Here is a 15,251-nt window from a genome sequence, read left to right as displayed (position 1 = left end):
GTTTAACGCTGAGCTGTAGACAATGAATAACATTCTCACATAGGTGTTCCTTTTATCCAGGTGGGAAAGGGTAGAGTGGAGTGCAATAGAGATTGCATCATCTGTGGATCTGTTGGGGCGGTATGCAAATTAGAGCTGGTCTAGGGTTTCTGGGATAATGGTGTTGATTTGAGCCATGACCAGCCTTTCCAAGCACTTCATGTTTACAGATGTGAGTGCTACGAGTTGGTAGTCATTTAGGCAGGTTACTTTAGTGTTCTTGGGCACAGGCACTATGGTGGTCTGCTTAAAACATGTTGGTATTATAGACTCGGACAGGGAGAGGTTGAAAATGTCAGTGAAGACACTTGCCAGTTGGTCAGCGCATGCTCGCAGTACCTGTTCTGGTAATCCGTATGTCCCTGCGGCCTTGTGAATGTTGACCTGTTTAATTAAAGGTCTTACTCACATCGGCTGCGGAGAGCGTGATCACACAGTCGTCCGGAACAGCTGGTGCTCTCATGCATGTTTCAGTGCTATTAGCCTCTAAGCGAGCATAGAAGCAGTTTAGCCTGTCTGGTAGGCTTGTATCACTAGGCAGCTCTCAGCTGTGCTTCCCTTTGTAGTCTGTAATGGTTTGCAAGTTCTGCCACATCTGACGAGCGTCAGAGCCGGTGTAGTATGATTCGATCTTAGTCCAGTATTGATGCTTTGCCTGTTTGATGATTCATCACAGGGCATAACGGGATTTTTTATAAGCTTCCAGGTTAGAGTCTCGCTCCTTGAAAGCGGCAGCTCAAGCCTTTAGCTCAGTGCATATGCTGCCTGTAATCCATGGCTTCTGGTTGGGGTATGTACATACAGTCACTGTGGGGACGACGTCAACGATGTTACATAAGATGTTACTGTTTTTAATGTCCCGTTGGTAGTTTAATCTTCCGCATAGCTCGTTGATTTTATTCTCCAAAGATTGCACGTTTGCTAGCAGAATGGAGGGAAGTGGGGGTTTATTTGATCGCCTACAAATTCTCAGAAGGCAACCCACCCTTTGGCCCCTTTTTCTCCGCCTCCTCTTCACGCAAATTGAAGGGATCTGGGCCTGTTCCCGAGAAAGTAGTATATCGTTCGGGATGGGCTTGTCAGACTCGTTAAAGGAAAAAAAGGATACTGCCAGTCTGTGGTGAGTAATCGCAGTCCTTATGTCTAGAAGTTATTTTTGGTCGTAAGAGACGGTAGAGGCAACATTATGTACAAAATAAGTAAAACAGCAACTTACAAACATCGCAAATAAACGAACAAAGAAATCACAATAGTTTGGGGACACGTAAAACGTCTGCTTTCCTCTCTAATATAAGACATCTAATATAAGCCACTCCTCAGTAAAAGGCACATGACAGCCTGCTTGGAGTTTGCCAAAAGGCACATAAAGGACTCTCGGACTATGAGAAACAAGATTCTCTGGTCTGATGAAACCAAGATAGAACTCTTTGGCCTGAATGCCATGCATAACGTCTGGAGAAAACCTGGCACCATCCCTATAGTGAAGCATGGTGGTGGCAGCATCATGCTGTGGGGATGTTTTTCAGAGGCAGGGACTGGGAGACTAGTCAGGATCGAGGGAAAGATTAACGGAGCAAAGTACAGAGAGATCCTTAGGTGATCAAATACTTATGTCATGCAATAAAATGCAAATTAATTACTTACAAATCATACAATGTGATTTTCTGGATTTTTATAAAATTACAATTATGATAAAAATTACAGACCTCTACATGCTTTGTAAGTAGGAAAACCTGCAAAATCGGCAGTGTATCAAATACTTGTTCTCCCCACTGTATAAGTTACCACACCCGGTCTCAGGGATGGTTAACTCTGGGAATTCCTTCGGTCTCTACAGAGTTATGTAAATCAGCTTTTAGTTTTTTTGCACTGTATTTGTGGAACAATCTTCAAAATGCTCTTAAATTAGATGTCTGTGCCTCTATGGCAATTCAGATTCCTAATTGAGGACCTTATTACTGATGAATGTGTTTTGTTTCTGTTTGCATTTCATATTCAATGTTTTGTATTTTGCTAAATTTCCATAAATTCAGGGCTCTTCTGTAAAAGAGACATTGGTCTTAGTATGACTCCCTGGTTAAATAAAAGACAAATAAATGTGTGAGAAAGCCTGGGTATCTCCACCTTATGAAGGGTCTGATGATTCCCAACACTGTTCGGATAAACCAAGACGGATGGACAATGATAAAGGATTTCAGATTCTTCCTGAGCCTGACATGAGACATGAAAACAAAAGAAAACAAGAGTTAGTGAGAATTGAAGCATGAGTCTGTATGTACTGTATGCATGTGTGTGTGTGTATTTTTGGTTTTACTATCCTTGTGGGGACCAGAAGTTCTCACAAGGATAGTAAAACATGGATACATTTTGAAGGTCCCCACAAGGAAAAAAGGCTATTTTAGGTGTTAGGTTTAAGTTTAAGGTTAGAATTCTGGATTCGGGTTAGGTTTCGGGGATTTACCCAAAATCCAGAAACTCCTTAGTGATTCCATACAATGAAACAACTGCTGCGGCTTTGGTGGCTAGATGGCGGCGACCATCTGAAGCTTAATTTGTCAAAATTCTTCTTCTGAATTCTCAAATAAATACGGTTCGACGACATCGGCACCCCAGTAGTTTTCTTCATCGCAAGTATTTCATCGTCAGACATACAGTATTTGTAAGTTGTTGCTTACTTTGTATAACTAATGTGTAATGCTGTCTTCACTTCTCCTCCGAATAAAACGTGCATCTGTGAGTAAGGGCATAACGTGCAGTTTTACATAGCAGGGATTCCCCCGAGAGCGCACACGCACAGTTGCTACCCATCTCCACTGCTGTGGCAGTTGGCTACATAAAATATTTATATCAAATAATCGCAAATGTTTTAGGTGGAAAAGTACACATTTCCTAACTCCAAACTGATTCGGCCGTAAACTTTCAATAAAAACAATGAATTTGTCCAAACTTCCCAGATTTCTGAATCATGAATTCACTGGGAACGGAGCATAGTGAGGCCTGCATCCAGCAACGTCACAAGTCACGCGACCCGTTTTTGCAGCTGTTTCAGAACAGCACTGCAAGGGACAGGAAGTGGGAGAGGGCTAACGCAGCAGTAGTTTCAATGTATGGAATTACTTGGGAGTTTCTGGATTTTAGGTCAACTTCTTTAAGGTTAGGATTAGGGAAAATAGGATTTTTGTCCCAAGAAGGATAGTGTGTGTGTGTGTGTGTGTGTGACTTGTTACCTCCTGTCAATCATATGGTAGCACTTCTTCATCCAACCTATTCCAGGCATCCTCCTGCGGGGTGTTGCTCCATTCAGATACACAATCATGTAGTCTTCAGCAACCATGAGCTCCAGAGTGCTGATCACATACCTGAACACACACACACACGAGCACAATACTGTTGAGCGTGTTTTGATACATGATGATACAATACATGCATGATACATGCTATGCTTATGGATCTACTGACTTGATCACAATCAATAGCAGTAGCACTTACAGGAAGAGGTTCTCCATGACGTAATGATAATCATCACAGTTACTGTCCGGTAGGAAGCACGCTGCAAACACGATGATGGCATTCAGGTCACCATAGTAACCTGAGGAGGAGGAGGAGACGGGGGGGCTCATCAAGAGTAGGTGTCTACTGAATAATCACAGGGGATTCAATGCAAAAGTGTGTCTGTGTGTCAGGGTTGGGGTCAATTCAAATTGAAGTCACTCAATTCAGGAAGTGATTTGAATAAAAAAAATGCAAACATTCAAAAACTTAATAGCTTCTCATTTTCAAATGATTGGGAAATCATTGAAAATGGATGCCATTTTTGTCAATTTTTTTTTACCCCTTTTACAGTCTTGTCTCATTGCTGCAACTCCCGTACAGACTCGGGAGAGGCGAAGGTCGAGAGCCGTGCATCCTCCCAATCACAACCCAACCAAGCCGCACTGCTTCTTGACACAATGCCCATTTAACCCGGTAGGCAGCTGCACCAATGTGTCGGAGGAAACACCGTATACCTGGCTACCGTGTCAGCGTGCACTGCACCCGGCCCGCCACAGGAGTCGCTAGTGCGTGATGGGACAAGGACATCCCTGCCGGCCATACCCTCCCCTAGCCCGGACGACGCTGGGCCAATTGTGGGTCTCCCGGTCGCGGCCGACTGTGACAGAGCCTGGACTCCAACCCAGGATCTCTAGTGGCACAGCTAGCACTACGATGCAGTGCCTTAGACCATTGCGCCAATCGGGAGGCCATGGATGCAATTTTCAATGGCATTTCTGTTTATTTCCTCAATTGGCTGACTTCAATACGACTTGGAGTGAGTGTGTGTGTGTGTGTACCTCCATGAGAGATGACTCTTTGGTAAGACTCAATACACTTCATGTCGATGCGGTGCTCCTGCTCCCCGATGACGACTGTCCTCCACAGTTTGGCGTCCTGTCGCTCCTCCTCTGCACTGTATTCTGGGATAGCCTCGCTAGGCTCCCTGTCTGCTTCCTGATTGGACCCCTGGGGGTCACCTGTTGGTGAAATCATTCTATAGCTAATGGCCTAATTCGCACACATCATGATGAAGCATAAGAATACAGCTAGTGTCTTCATAAAAACAAAATGCAAACACACCTTGCTTGACATGTATGGGTGAGTGTATGCGAGTTTTTCTCGATTGTTTGTTCATATTTACAAACAAATGACTGAAAGTGTCTTTTCATATATTGAATTGTGTCCAACACATTTTCTTGAACAAGTTTTGATTCCTCCTTTGAGTAGAGCCCGTGGTTGTTTAAGTCTCTCTGTCTGTATCATGTGTGTGTACAATGAGCTTGTGCGTGTGTATATACGCATGTGTGTGTGTGTGTGTGTGTGTGTCTCACCTATTCCGTTGAACTCCAGGGAGTCGGCCTCGTCAGGTGTGTCCAGCTCGTCCACGTTGATGTCCAGATCGTCGCCCGTATCCAAGGCGTCGTCAGAGAGGAGGGATCCCTCGCTGCGGTCCAGAGACACGTTCATGGGCGGGGCCACCAGCTTCTTCCTGGGTGGGATACTGGCCCCATTCAGCTCCAGAGAGGAAGGGGGATCTAAGGAAAATGTTCACGATGTGTTAGGGATATGATTCTCTGTATGTGAATGAATATTTCCTCATAAGTTCTTGACTTCATGATCAGTAAACGGTGATACAAGCCCAACTGACATCATTAAAATAAATAGCATTAGTGGAGAGAAGAGATAGCAATATCTTTAGAGACAGTGATACACTAGAATGACTAGGAGATGAGATACGACTTCTTATTTGAGTGTAAATCTATCTACCACAAATTGGTAGCAGGATACTAGTGGCGTTGGTTGTAGCATAGATAACCCATGTCCCACTCGCTCCATTGGTCAAGAGAAAGTATTTCGACCCACAGATGACTCTGCACAGATGCACTTTTTTTTCTTGTGTGTGTCGAAAAAGGGTGTGCGTGCGTGCGTGTGCATCACCTGGTCTGTTTTCCAACCCATCCGTGTGGTCTTTATTTGAGGCCATCATCCCAGGATCGTCTGAAGCAGGCCTACCCCAAACACACACAAGCATCCAGTCATGACTGAAACAACCATGGACTCTACTCAATTGAGGAATAAAAAAAAATAAAAAAACATTCACGAAAATGAGTTTGACACAATTCAATAGATGAAACATACACTTCTAATAATTTGTTTGTGAATACTTGACCACGAAGCATCACTAAATGCACGTGGACCAGGGACAATACAACCTTTTTTTATTTGCCTCCAAGCCGCACCCCCAGACCCTGATTAGCATAACTCCCATTAACAATGGGGAGTTAGACAAAGACTCACACGCACTCACGCATGCACACACTTTCCAACACACCCAGCTTTCCCAACAATGGGACGAAAATATACTAACAACTAACCAATTGCTTCTAATCTAAAGAGAGTTGTTGTTGTTGGTGCCATTCTCTCCAACAAAGATGCTCTACAAACTCACCTCTTCCCAGACAACCAGGTGATCTCTGTGCTGCTCTCCTGTCAACTGGGATGCCACACACTTTTCTCTCTCTTCCCCAACTCTTGTTGTTTTTGTTTTTTTATCTTTCACACTTTGCTTCTCTTTCTGGCTGTTCTGATTATTTTCTTTCTCTTTCAGCATAAGGGGCTCGGTCCCTCATTCGCCATATTGGAGTCATGTGACCTCCCTCTGAATCTTAATGAGAGCTGATCAGCTATCGCAGAGTGTAGAGCATGTCAAAATCAACACAAATTAAGTATAAAATATATTAAGCTATGTTTAGTTACATTTGTCCACTACTCGTTCTAAAATTAGACTCCATGTCAGCCTCCAAAAAAACCCAGTTAAAAAACAAGATTGTCACTACGAAAACTTAATTGTCAAAAATACATTGGATGTATTTAGAAGTTAGTTTCCCCCCTTTCTCATAAACAGTACAGCAAACAGAACTCAACCACAATTATTCAACTCACACACAAATAGGGGGAGGGGTCATATTTATCCCCCGGTAACCAAAGAGGGGAGGAGTCATTACAATTACAAAGAGGGGTGACAAGGCAAGACAAACATCCACAACCCACTGGGCACACACCGGTTGAATCAACGTTGAATACACGTTAAATTTACATCTGTGCCCAGTGGGAATGCAACTGGGGCAGAGAAAAAAAAAACACACACACACCAAAAAACGGAGTAAACACTTCATAAAGAGCAACCTAAATTTCCTCTCACTGAAACTGCTCTCCATTGGAAACACTGCCTATTCAAGGGAGTGTACATCTGAACATAGAATGTAGGCTACATGTTACACATAGCATATTGGAATTTGCATGTGTAGATGCAAAGTGTGTAGACATAATAAATACGCTGTAGTATGAAATGACATGTAGCCCATTCTGGAGCATAGATTGGAATGGAGCCAACTCCATTGCTTGGGAGCGCATCCACATTAATGGGACAGTTGCCAAGCAACAGAGTTCAGGACTTCCTAATAAGTGGCCCATCCCACAGAGGAATTTGTGTGTGAGTGAGTGAATGAGAGAGAGTGTTTGAGTGAAGTACACACACATGCAGTTGAATACTTTGGCAAGCTGGTTCCACAGTGAAACCTTGAGATGCAAATAACCCCCCCAAAATGTTTTAAGGAAATAGAAATGCTTGGAGGTCCTTATGCAATATAATTCAATTAAAAGCATGTGTGGATCAAGACAAACGGATCTGAATAAACACACATAGGGCTGGTTTCCTGGACACAGATTAAGCCACATTCTATACTAAAAAGCAATGGAAATTCTACATTTCAATTGTGAGGTTGTGAGTAAGTAATACTTTTTGAGTAATAATTCTGGAATAACCAGCCTGGATATTCAAATATGATGCCCTGGGCTACACTAAACAGTGAGCTGCTTCTATCACTCACAACACACACACACACTATGCAATGGGAATCAAATAGATTAAACTGATCTATTACTGATCCTGCATCATGGAAAACCAATAAAACACCAACATGTCAATTTGGGGCGCTGACACAGTCTCAAAAACACATACATGTAAACACAGTAGGGGGAATTGCCAGGGACCTCGCGATACTTAGGTGCCGATACGATACGTACTGTGATTGTCACGATTCTATATGAGTTGCAATTTGATACCGTGATTTTATTGCGATTCGATGTTCCAAACATATTGCTCACCATATGTCTGCTGCAAAGGGACAAGAGAGACAGTTTTAAATCAGTCATGGAAATAAAAGTACTGAAAACAAATTGGCTCCCTTTTTAAAAAGAAAATGGAGAACAAGCTCTGAAGGAAAAATACTATTGTATTGGTATTGGTGCAGGTACAGCGAACTAGCGCAAAAATAATATTGGTATATTTTCAAAACAATGCGATATATCGTAAAAAATGATATCCCGATATGTAAATGTGTGCAAATACATTTTTTTTACCCCATCACTGCCAACACAGTCCCAAACATACACCTTGACTCAGGACCCCCACCACACAATATCACACTGTTGTCCTATAAGTTCGCTATGGACCTGTACTGCACTCCTGTGGTAATACACAATACCGCAGCTCAATGTCTCCAGTCTATTCTAATCTAGTCAATAATCTTAGTCAATAAAATGATGAATTAGATACTGAATACTTGAGAGATTCTCAAAAGACAACATAATATTTGAACTCAGATCTGTTCAAATTTTGGAATTGTAAGAACCTGGTCCTAGATATGTTTGTACTCCTATGGTCGTACTCCTATGGTCATTTTCATGCCAACCAAGACGGAACAAACAGATCTAGGAGGAGGCTAGTAAATAACTTACCTGGAGAGTAGAACGTGGGAATAGTCATCAGGAACATAATGGGTCTGCTCTTCAGTCTCATAACAGGCATGGTCTTCAAGAAGATACTTAGCGTTGCCCGTGGGGTCATATGGCTCTTCAGGAGTTCTGGAGTGGTCTTGACCTTCAGCCTCCCACTGGGCCTGGCCTTCACTGTCACAATGGCTACAGTCATCAGACCGGCCTTGGCCATTGCCTTCAGTATGGTAGTAGTAGGAATTAGTAGTATGTCCTTTAGCCTCATAGTGTTGGCTGAGGAGATCATCTCTCGCCTCTTCAGCACAGTCACGGGTTTGGTAGGAGGCATGGTCTTCAGTCTGTTCAGTGTGGTGGTCAGTGTGTCCGTATCCATACTGGGTGGAACTGTTGTTGGATTGGTCCTGGCTCGCTGTCCACTGGTGAGGATCCCCCTCGCTGGCTCGCTGGTTCCAAGACTGGGATGCAAAATCTTCAAGTCTGAAGGGGGGGGGGGGTACAAAACAGATGACAAAAACATATCAAACATGTAATAATCACTGACTATCAGTCATTCTCATGTCCACTAAAGAGTGAAAAATACTGGTTAGAAATCACAGATTCTCACACACACCTTGTGTGAGACAGAGGGGAGCTGGCTCCATTGGCTGTGGTGGGGATACAGCTGTAATGAGGCAGGTAATGCATATTTAATGAGGCGTAAACAGATTTCTAAACACACCCAGGGCTGAGATCAAAGTCTGGCGCAACACCACACACACACACACACACACACACACACACTGATCCCTTGTTTCATCTTCAAAAGCTCTGATCATGTCGGAGAAGGGTGTGAGGCAACACGGGTGCAGTATCCACTCTCTTTCCCCCTCCACCCACCCCATTCTTCTCTCACATAGTACACACCGTCTCACTCTCCTGAGAGCTTTTAACTCTGCTTGCACGGTCTGTGCTACTTTACAAATACCCAGCAGCTGTTTAGAGACCCGTACACACTCCGAAACCCATAGAAAAGGCAGGATAGCCTAAGGGCAAACACAAGGAAGCATAATATACACAAAGAAACATAACTCTCATTTATGTAAAGAATTGTACGGTGTGCTACTTTATAGATATTACTTACCCCAGGTAGGATGAGTCCGTTTCTTCAAAATCATCTCCACCACCTCCAATTTTATGATCGACTAACAGGTCTTCAAGGCCCTGTGAAGGTCTTTGGGGTTGATTTCTCATTGGTTTCCCAGCTGCAAGGTCAACCTGATTCTGCGAGAACCTTTCCACCATTGACTGTGCTGTCAGTCTATCACCATCTTCTGAGAAATGACCTCCACTCAGGTGCTCACTATTCTCCAGTTGCTCAGCGGTAGGCCCAGGGTTTGGTGCATGGGCGTGGCTGTGTATCACCTCACATACTCCTTTCTCCATCTCCTCACCTGTGTCCCAACTGGGAGGGTCCATGCCAAACTCCTCCTCCTTGTCCATGAGGTCGCCTGAGAACGGAAGCCCCACCTCTTGGACAGGAGAGGGACCACCTGATAGGTTCTCGGGAGTGCCCATCAATGAGCTGTCCCCCAATGGGGATTGTGAGCTGTCTGTGAGGGGGAGAGGAGACTGGGGGATGGCGTGATGCCGCTGCTGGTCGCCTTGTTCCCTCGGCAGAGAGCCCCAGCCCTGGCTCCGTTGAGAGGGAGATGGGGGGACGGAGGGGGAGAGCCCGCCCTCGTCCGAGTCCTCTAGAGAGATCTGAGAGTGGACGTAGACCTCCTCCCTGGCTTTGAGGAAGTGTTGTTCTGCTGGGTATCTCAGGGAGGCGCTGGTGCTTTTTACGACTCTGGCATTCGTCTGGCCATCATAGCTGTCGTCATCCAAGTCCGAACTACCGAGGCCCGCTACTCTCATCTCTGACTGGTGGAGGCTTGGCCGATTGGTATCTGATTGGCCGCAGCCGCTTATCTCTGTGGTTACTTGGATTTGAGGGCTAACAAGATAAGAGGCGGCGGTTTCGGAGTACCTTTGGTTGGTTGTGTGCGAGCTTTGACAGAAGCCAATCCCATTTGCGTTGGCTTGGGTAGAGTGGTCTTCATCTGTGGGAATAGGCGAAATAGGATTGTCACCTGCGTCTGAGCAGAATGGGCTGTGGATATCTATGTTTGTTCGATCACGCCTATTTAGCTCATTTTTGTCTTGGTGATGTCTGTGAGTGGCTGTCCCGGATTGGAGTAAAGTAGCCGCATAAGAGAGCATGCTATATGTCTCTAAGGATCTAGACCCCTTCCTGCTGCCAATATCAGTGTCTCTGGTTACATTCCTCTCTCTATAATCATCCTTGCTCTCTCTATCACTCTCTCTGACAGTCCCTGACACGATGATGTAGTCCATCTCCAGGCCTGATGAGGATTCGCCATCTGAGTTGGACCTGACATCCTCGCTGCTCCCGGGAGGAAAGCTATCTGGGCTGGGCTTGAGCCTGTCTTTTTCCCCTGAGCTGGAGCTCAGTGACATAGGAACACTATGGATGCTATCTTCCATATGATGAGGTCCCCCATCCGGATAGATCACCTTAGTAGTCCATTGGAGGGATGATGCGCCATTTGGTGGTGATTCAGAATCACCGGCTTTTAAAACAGGGGTTGATAGGTGGTCCCAACTGTCAAGCTTTGGGGATGCAGAGGGCTGAGTCTGGGTTGTGGCTGGGTCTTTCCATGTCTGGTCAAAGTTTAACTCAGTGACTGGCTCCTCCCCGTGACTCAGAGGTAAGGTGTCATCCTCTGTGGGGGAGGAGCCATCATCCACCAGCACAAATGGGGAATGGCTACTCAGGTCCTCTGTCCAATCGGGGCCGTCAGATGCCTCAGATCCCTGCCCTCTGTTGTCATACTCGCTCTTCACAGAGGGCCCCCCTGGAACTGGAAGCTTCCCATTTCTGGTCCCGTGGCCCAGTCCAGAGGTTCCGTCGAACAGGAACACCTGTCTGCCAGTGGAAGTCAACTGTTCAATGCCTGTCGTTGTTGACCCGCTACAATCACTGTTGCCTTTCACGATGGACGCCTGATGTTCAGTGGTGCTGCCACTTGATTCTGGCTTGAGCACTGCTATAAAAGGGCTGGACTGACCTTGGATCAGCTCAGTAGTGTCTGCTCTAGGGCTGGCCTGGAGATCAGGGGAGGAGGGCTGACTCCAAATGCCTCCTCCTCCTACGTTATCATACTCAGAGGTAGACATCACCATGTTTGGGATGGGGATGAGCATGTCCCCCGACATTTGATCCTGTGTAATTTGATTCTCTGTCATCATGTGATCATCATGCCCTGATTGGGGACATATTTTTCCCTCATCTCCATTGATGACTATCTGAACTCTCTGGGCCTGCCTCCTTACATTCTCTTGCAGTTGTGAGGCTTCTTCAGAATATCTTCCCTCCCCCTCATGTTGCCTTAGGTCTGTCCCAGGCTCTGCCTCCCAGGGCTCCATGCCAGCAAGCTCCTCCCTCCCAGTCCCAGCGACCTCCGGACTGGTTGCCATGGAAGCACTGTCTTCCTGTATGGTGGTGTTCCACATGTCCATCCCCTCACTAGACACACCCAGTGGACTCTCCAAGGATGTTCCCAGCGCAGGGAGCCCGCAGGAGTCCGACCGCTCAGATAGATCGGCCATGTCTGGGGTAGTGAGTGTGGATTGGCTGTCTTCGTGGATTGTCATGTTCCATAGGTCCAGAGACTCTGGGTAGGACGGGGTCGTGACACTGGTGGCGCTGGTCGCACTGTCCGATTTGAGAAATCCCTTCTGGGCTGAGTAGGTCCAGAAGTCCAGCTCTGTGGCCTTCCTGACTAGACCATCCTCTTCTTCCTTCGAGGTCTCTGGCGTGAGAGGGGCCAGAGATGATCGCTTTTTTCCTACCACAGCAGAGCGTGCACGTGATGTGACTTTGAGGAGCTTCCCTTCTCCGTTCTCTTCGTCCGGAGGAGTGAGCTGCAGATCGTCCAGTGTCACCGGCTGCCATGGTTCTGTGAAACCTGAGTCAGGGTTCCAGGTGTCGTAGGGTTCTATGTACTCATTCACAAGAGTGAGCTGTCTCTCCACTGGTTTGGAACAGACATCCTTCTCTTCTCGCAGCTTAGTGTTTCTCACATCTCCTTCTCCTCTTCCTCCTCCGCTGCCCTCGTCCTCTCTCAGTCCCTCCAGATCAATGTCAGGGTTAGGACAATCTGTGCAGACATACCCAGCCTCTGTCAGGCTCCACGTGTTGGCGTCATCTGAGGTGGAGCCTTTCGTATCCAAGGCAAAGTCATCCCAGGCCTCTGACGAGGATACGCTCTCTTTGTGCTGCAGCCCGTTGATTCTCTCAGCGACGTCCTCTGGAAAGAAGCGGACCTCTGTGCCACTGTGAGTGCTGCTACCCACAAGGCTGTTGACAGGAGTGGGAGGGACCCTATTCATGCTCTGGTCCATCAGAGCTCCTCCCCCAATCAAGTCGCTTCCTACCAATCCTCCATGCCCAGCTGACGAATCAGGGGTGTAGAAATCCACCATGCTCAGCTCATCAAACTCAGACAGGCTGGAGCTGCCATGGCCTCCTGTACCTCGAGAGGAGTGCAGCACTGCATCTTCTGCAGGTGGAGACGAGTTACTGCAGTGCAGTGGGTCAAAGCTGAACAGCTCAAGGTTTTCGCCGCTCCTGTTCCTGCTTGAGTGTCTCCTCTCATGCGGGATGGGGGACAGAGAGGGGAACCCGAGTGCCGGGTTGAGGAGGAAACCCCCAGCCATCGCCTCGGCTACCGGGCTGTCATCACTTAGGAACACGGAGCTCTCCTTGGAGGAGCGGCTGCTGCGGATGGTTGCCAGGCCGCTGTCCGGGCTCACCAGGTCAGCACCCACATCACCAGGCATCGCCACGGCAATGGGGCCCTCGGGCCTCTCCACGTCAGAGCCGTACATGTCGGTGAAACCTGAGGAGCCCTGGGACAGTGGGGCGCTGCCCGCCACGCCCTCCGTGGAGGAGGTCCTGCTAGTGGGGGCGCAGGCTAACAAGCAGCACCGGCGCTCCATGAACTCCTTGAGGAGCTCCATGACCAGGGGTCCCAGACCTCGAGGTGAGTCTGCCAGGGTCTTGTGGTGGTAGAGCTGCAGGGACCCTTGGGAGCCCTGGGGACAGTCCACAGGCTCCAGCCTAAGAGAGGAGCTCACTGACTCCTCCAGCTCACAGCAGATCTGGAACAGAACCGGAACAAGTGGAATGACAGCATGGTATAAAAAAATGCTTTGGCAGGGCCAAGGACAACATTAAATATGTTCCATTTTGATGTTATTTCAACAAAAATTTTCAATACAAGTGATTCACTTTTTCCCTTTCAAATGTCAACGTTTTATATTATTTCCAACATATACACAAACACATTGGCAGTGTATCTGTATAGTAGGTGATATGTGTGCATTTCTCTCTATTAAGTTATGTTTGCGTTAATCTCTCTGGTAGGTAATGTGTGTGTACAGTGCCATCAGAAAGTATTCATGCCCCTTGACTTATTCCACATTTGGTTGTGTTACAGCTTGAATTCAAGACAGATTCAAAAAGTCATTCTCACCCATCTACACACAATACCCTGAAATGACAAAGTGAAAACATTGTTTTGTTATTTTAGAAAATGAAATACAGATATATCTCAATTACATAAGTCTTTCCATAAGTCTGAGTCAATACTTTGTGGAAGCACCTTTGGCGGTGATTACAGTTTTGAGCCGTCTTGGGTATGTCTATCAGCTTTGCACATCTGGATTTGGGGATTCTCTCCCGTTCTTCCTTGCAGATTTTCTCAAGTTCTGTTAAGTTAGATGAGGAGCGGCGGTGAACAGCAATCTTCAAGTCTATCTACAGATTTTCAATGGGATTCAAGTCTGGGCTTTGGCTGGGCCACTCAAGGACATTCACATTGTTGTTTAGAAACCATTACAACGTTGCTTTGGCTGTATGCTTGGGGTCATTGTCCTGTTGGAACGTAAATCCTCATCCCAGTCTAAGGTTGTTTGCACTCTGAAGCAGGTTCTCATCAAGGATTTACCTGTATTTGGCGTCATTCATTGTTCCCTCTGAAAAGAATACCCATAGCATGAATCCCCATAGCTGCCATCACCATGCTTCATGGTAGGGATGGTGTTAGACAGGTGTTTTTTCCCCAGACATAGCGCTTTGCATTCAGGCCATTGCCCTCTCATCAGACCACAGAATATTTTGCCTTATGATCTCAGAGTCTTTCAAGTATTTTTTTGCAAACTCCAGGTGTTTTGTCATGCCTTTTTCTCAGGAGTGGATTCCGTCTGGCCAATTCTCCCATCTCAGCCATTAGGTTCTTGGCCACCTCCCTGACCAAGGTCCTTCTTGCCTGGTTGTTCAGTTTGGTCGGACAGCCAGCTCTAGGCGGAGTCTGGGTAGCCTCATATGTTTTCAATTTCCCAATGATGGAGGCCACTGTGCTCTTTGAAACTTTCAACACTTTAGAAATTGTTTTATATATTCCCCAGATATATGCCTCATCACAATTCTCTCTCAGAGATTTACAGACAGTTCCTTGGATTTCATGGTATAGTTTCTGCTCTGGCATGCACTGTCAACTGTTGGACCTTTTCTATAGACAGGTGTGTTTATTTCTAAATCATGCCCAAACAATTGAATTGGCCACAGGTGGACTACAATCAAGTTGTAGTGACATCTCAAGGATGAGCAAAAGAAATTGGATGCACCTGAGCTCATTTTGGAGTGTCATAGCCAAGGGGCGTGAATAATTATGTAAATTAGATATTTCTGTATTTCATTTTGAATACATTTGCTAAAATTTCTAAAAACATGTTTTCACTATGTCATTATGGGGTACTGTGTGTAGATGGGTGAG

At 46.2% G+C, this 15,251-nt stretch overlaps 1 protein-coding gene across 5 annotated transcripts in view; it reads right to left on the bottom strand.

The window, feature by feature from the left end:
• The window catches only part of LOC110535786 (protein prune homolog 2), a 76,084-nt gene that overhangs the window by 4,920 nt on the left and 55,913 nt on the right, over positions 1 to 15,251 (bottom strand). For 3 of the 5 annotated variants that reach the window (XM_036935599.1, XM_021621046.2, XM_021621047.2), the window contains exons 8-16: positions 9,491 to 13,575; positions 8,981 to 9,031; positions 8,374 to 8,847; positions 5,512 to 5,582; positions 4,905 to 5,108; positions 4,371 to 4,550; positions 3,529 to 3,628; positions 3,267 to 3,398; positions 2,164 to 2,250 (exon numbers count right to left, since the gene is read on the bottom strand). In XM_036935599.1, the coding sequence (XP_036791494.1) occupies positions 2,164 to 2,250; positions 3,267 to 3,398; positions 3,529 to 3,628; positions 4,371 to 4,550; positions 4,905 to 5,108; positions 5,512 to 5,582; positions 8,374 to 8,847; positions 8,981 to 9,031; positions 9,491 to 13,575 (5,384 nt within the window). Of the gene's footprint in view, positions 1 to 2,163; positions 2,251 to 3,266; positions 3,399 to 3,528; positions 3,629 to 4,370; positions 4,551 to 4,904; positions 5,109 to 5,511; positions 5,583 to 6,022; positions 6,521 to 8,373; positions 8,848 to 8,980; positions 9,032 to 9,490; positions 13,576 to 15,251 lie in introns of those variants that run through there. The other 2 variants (XM_021621048.2, XM_036935600.1) reach the window with 2 other exon arrangements.

The sequence above is a fragment of the Oncorhynchus mykiss genome, chromosome 11 (genome assembly GCF_013265735.2).
Source record: "Oncorhynchus mykiss isolate Arlee chromosome 11, USDA_OmykA_1.1, whole genome shotgun sequence".
In the NCBI taxonomy this organism is placed as follows: Eukaryota; Metazoa; Chordata; class Actinopteri; order Salmoniformes; family Salmonidae; genus Oncorhynchus; species Oncorhynchus mykiss.
This window is presented reverse-complemented; position numbering and strand designations above follow the sequence as displayed.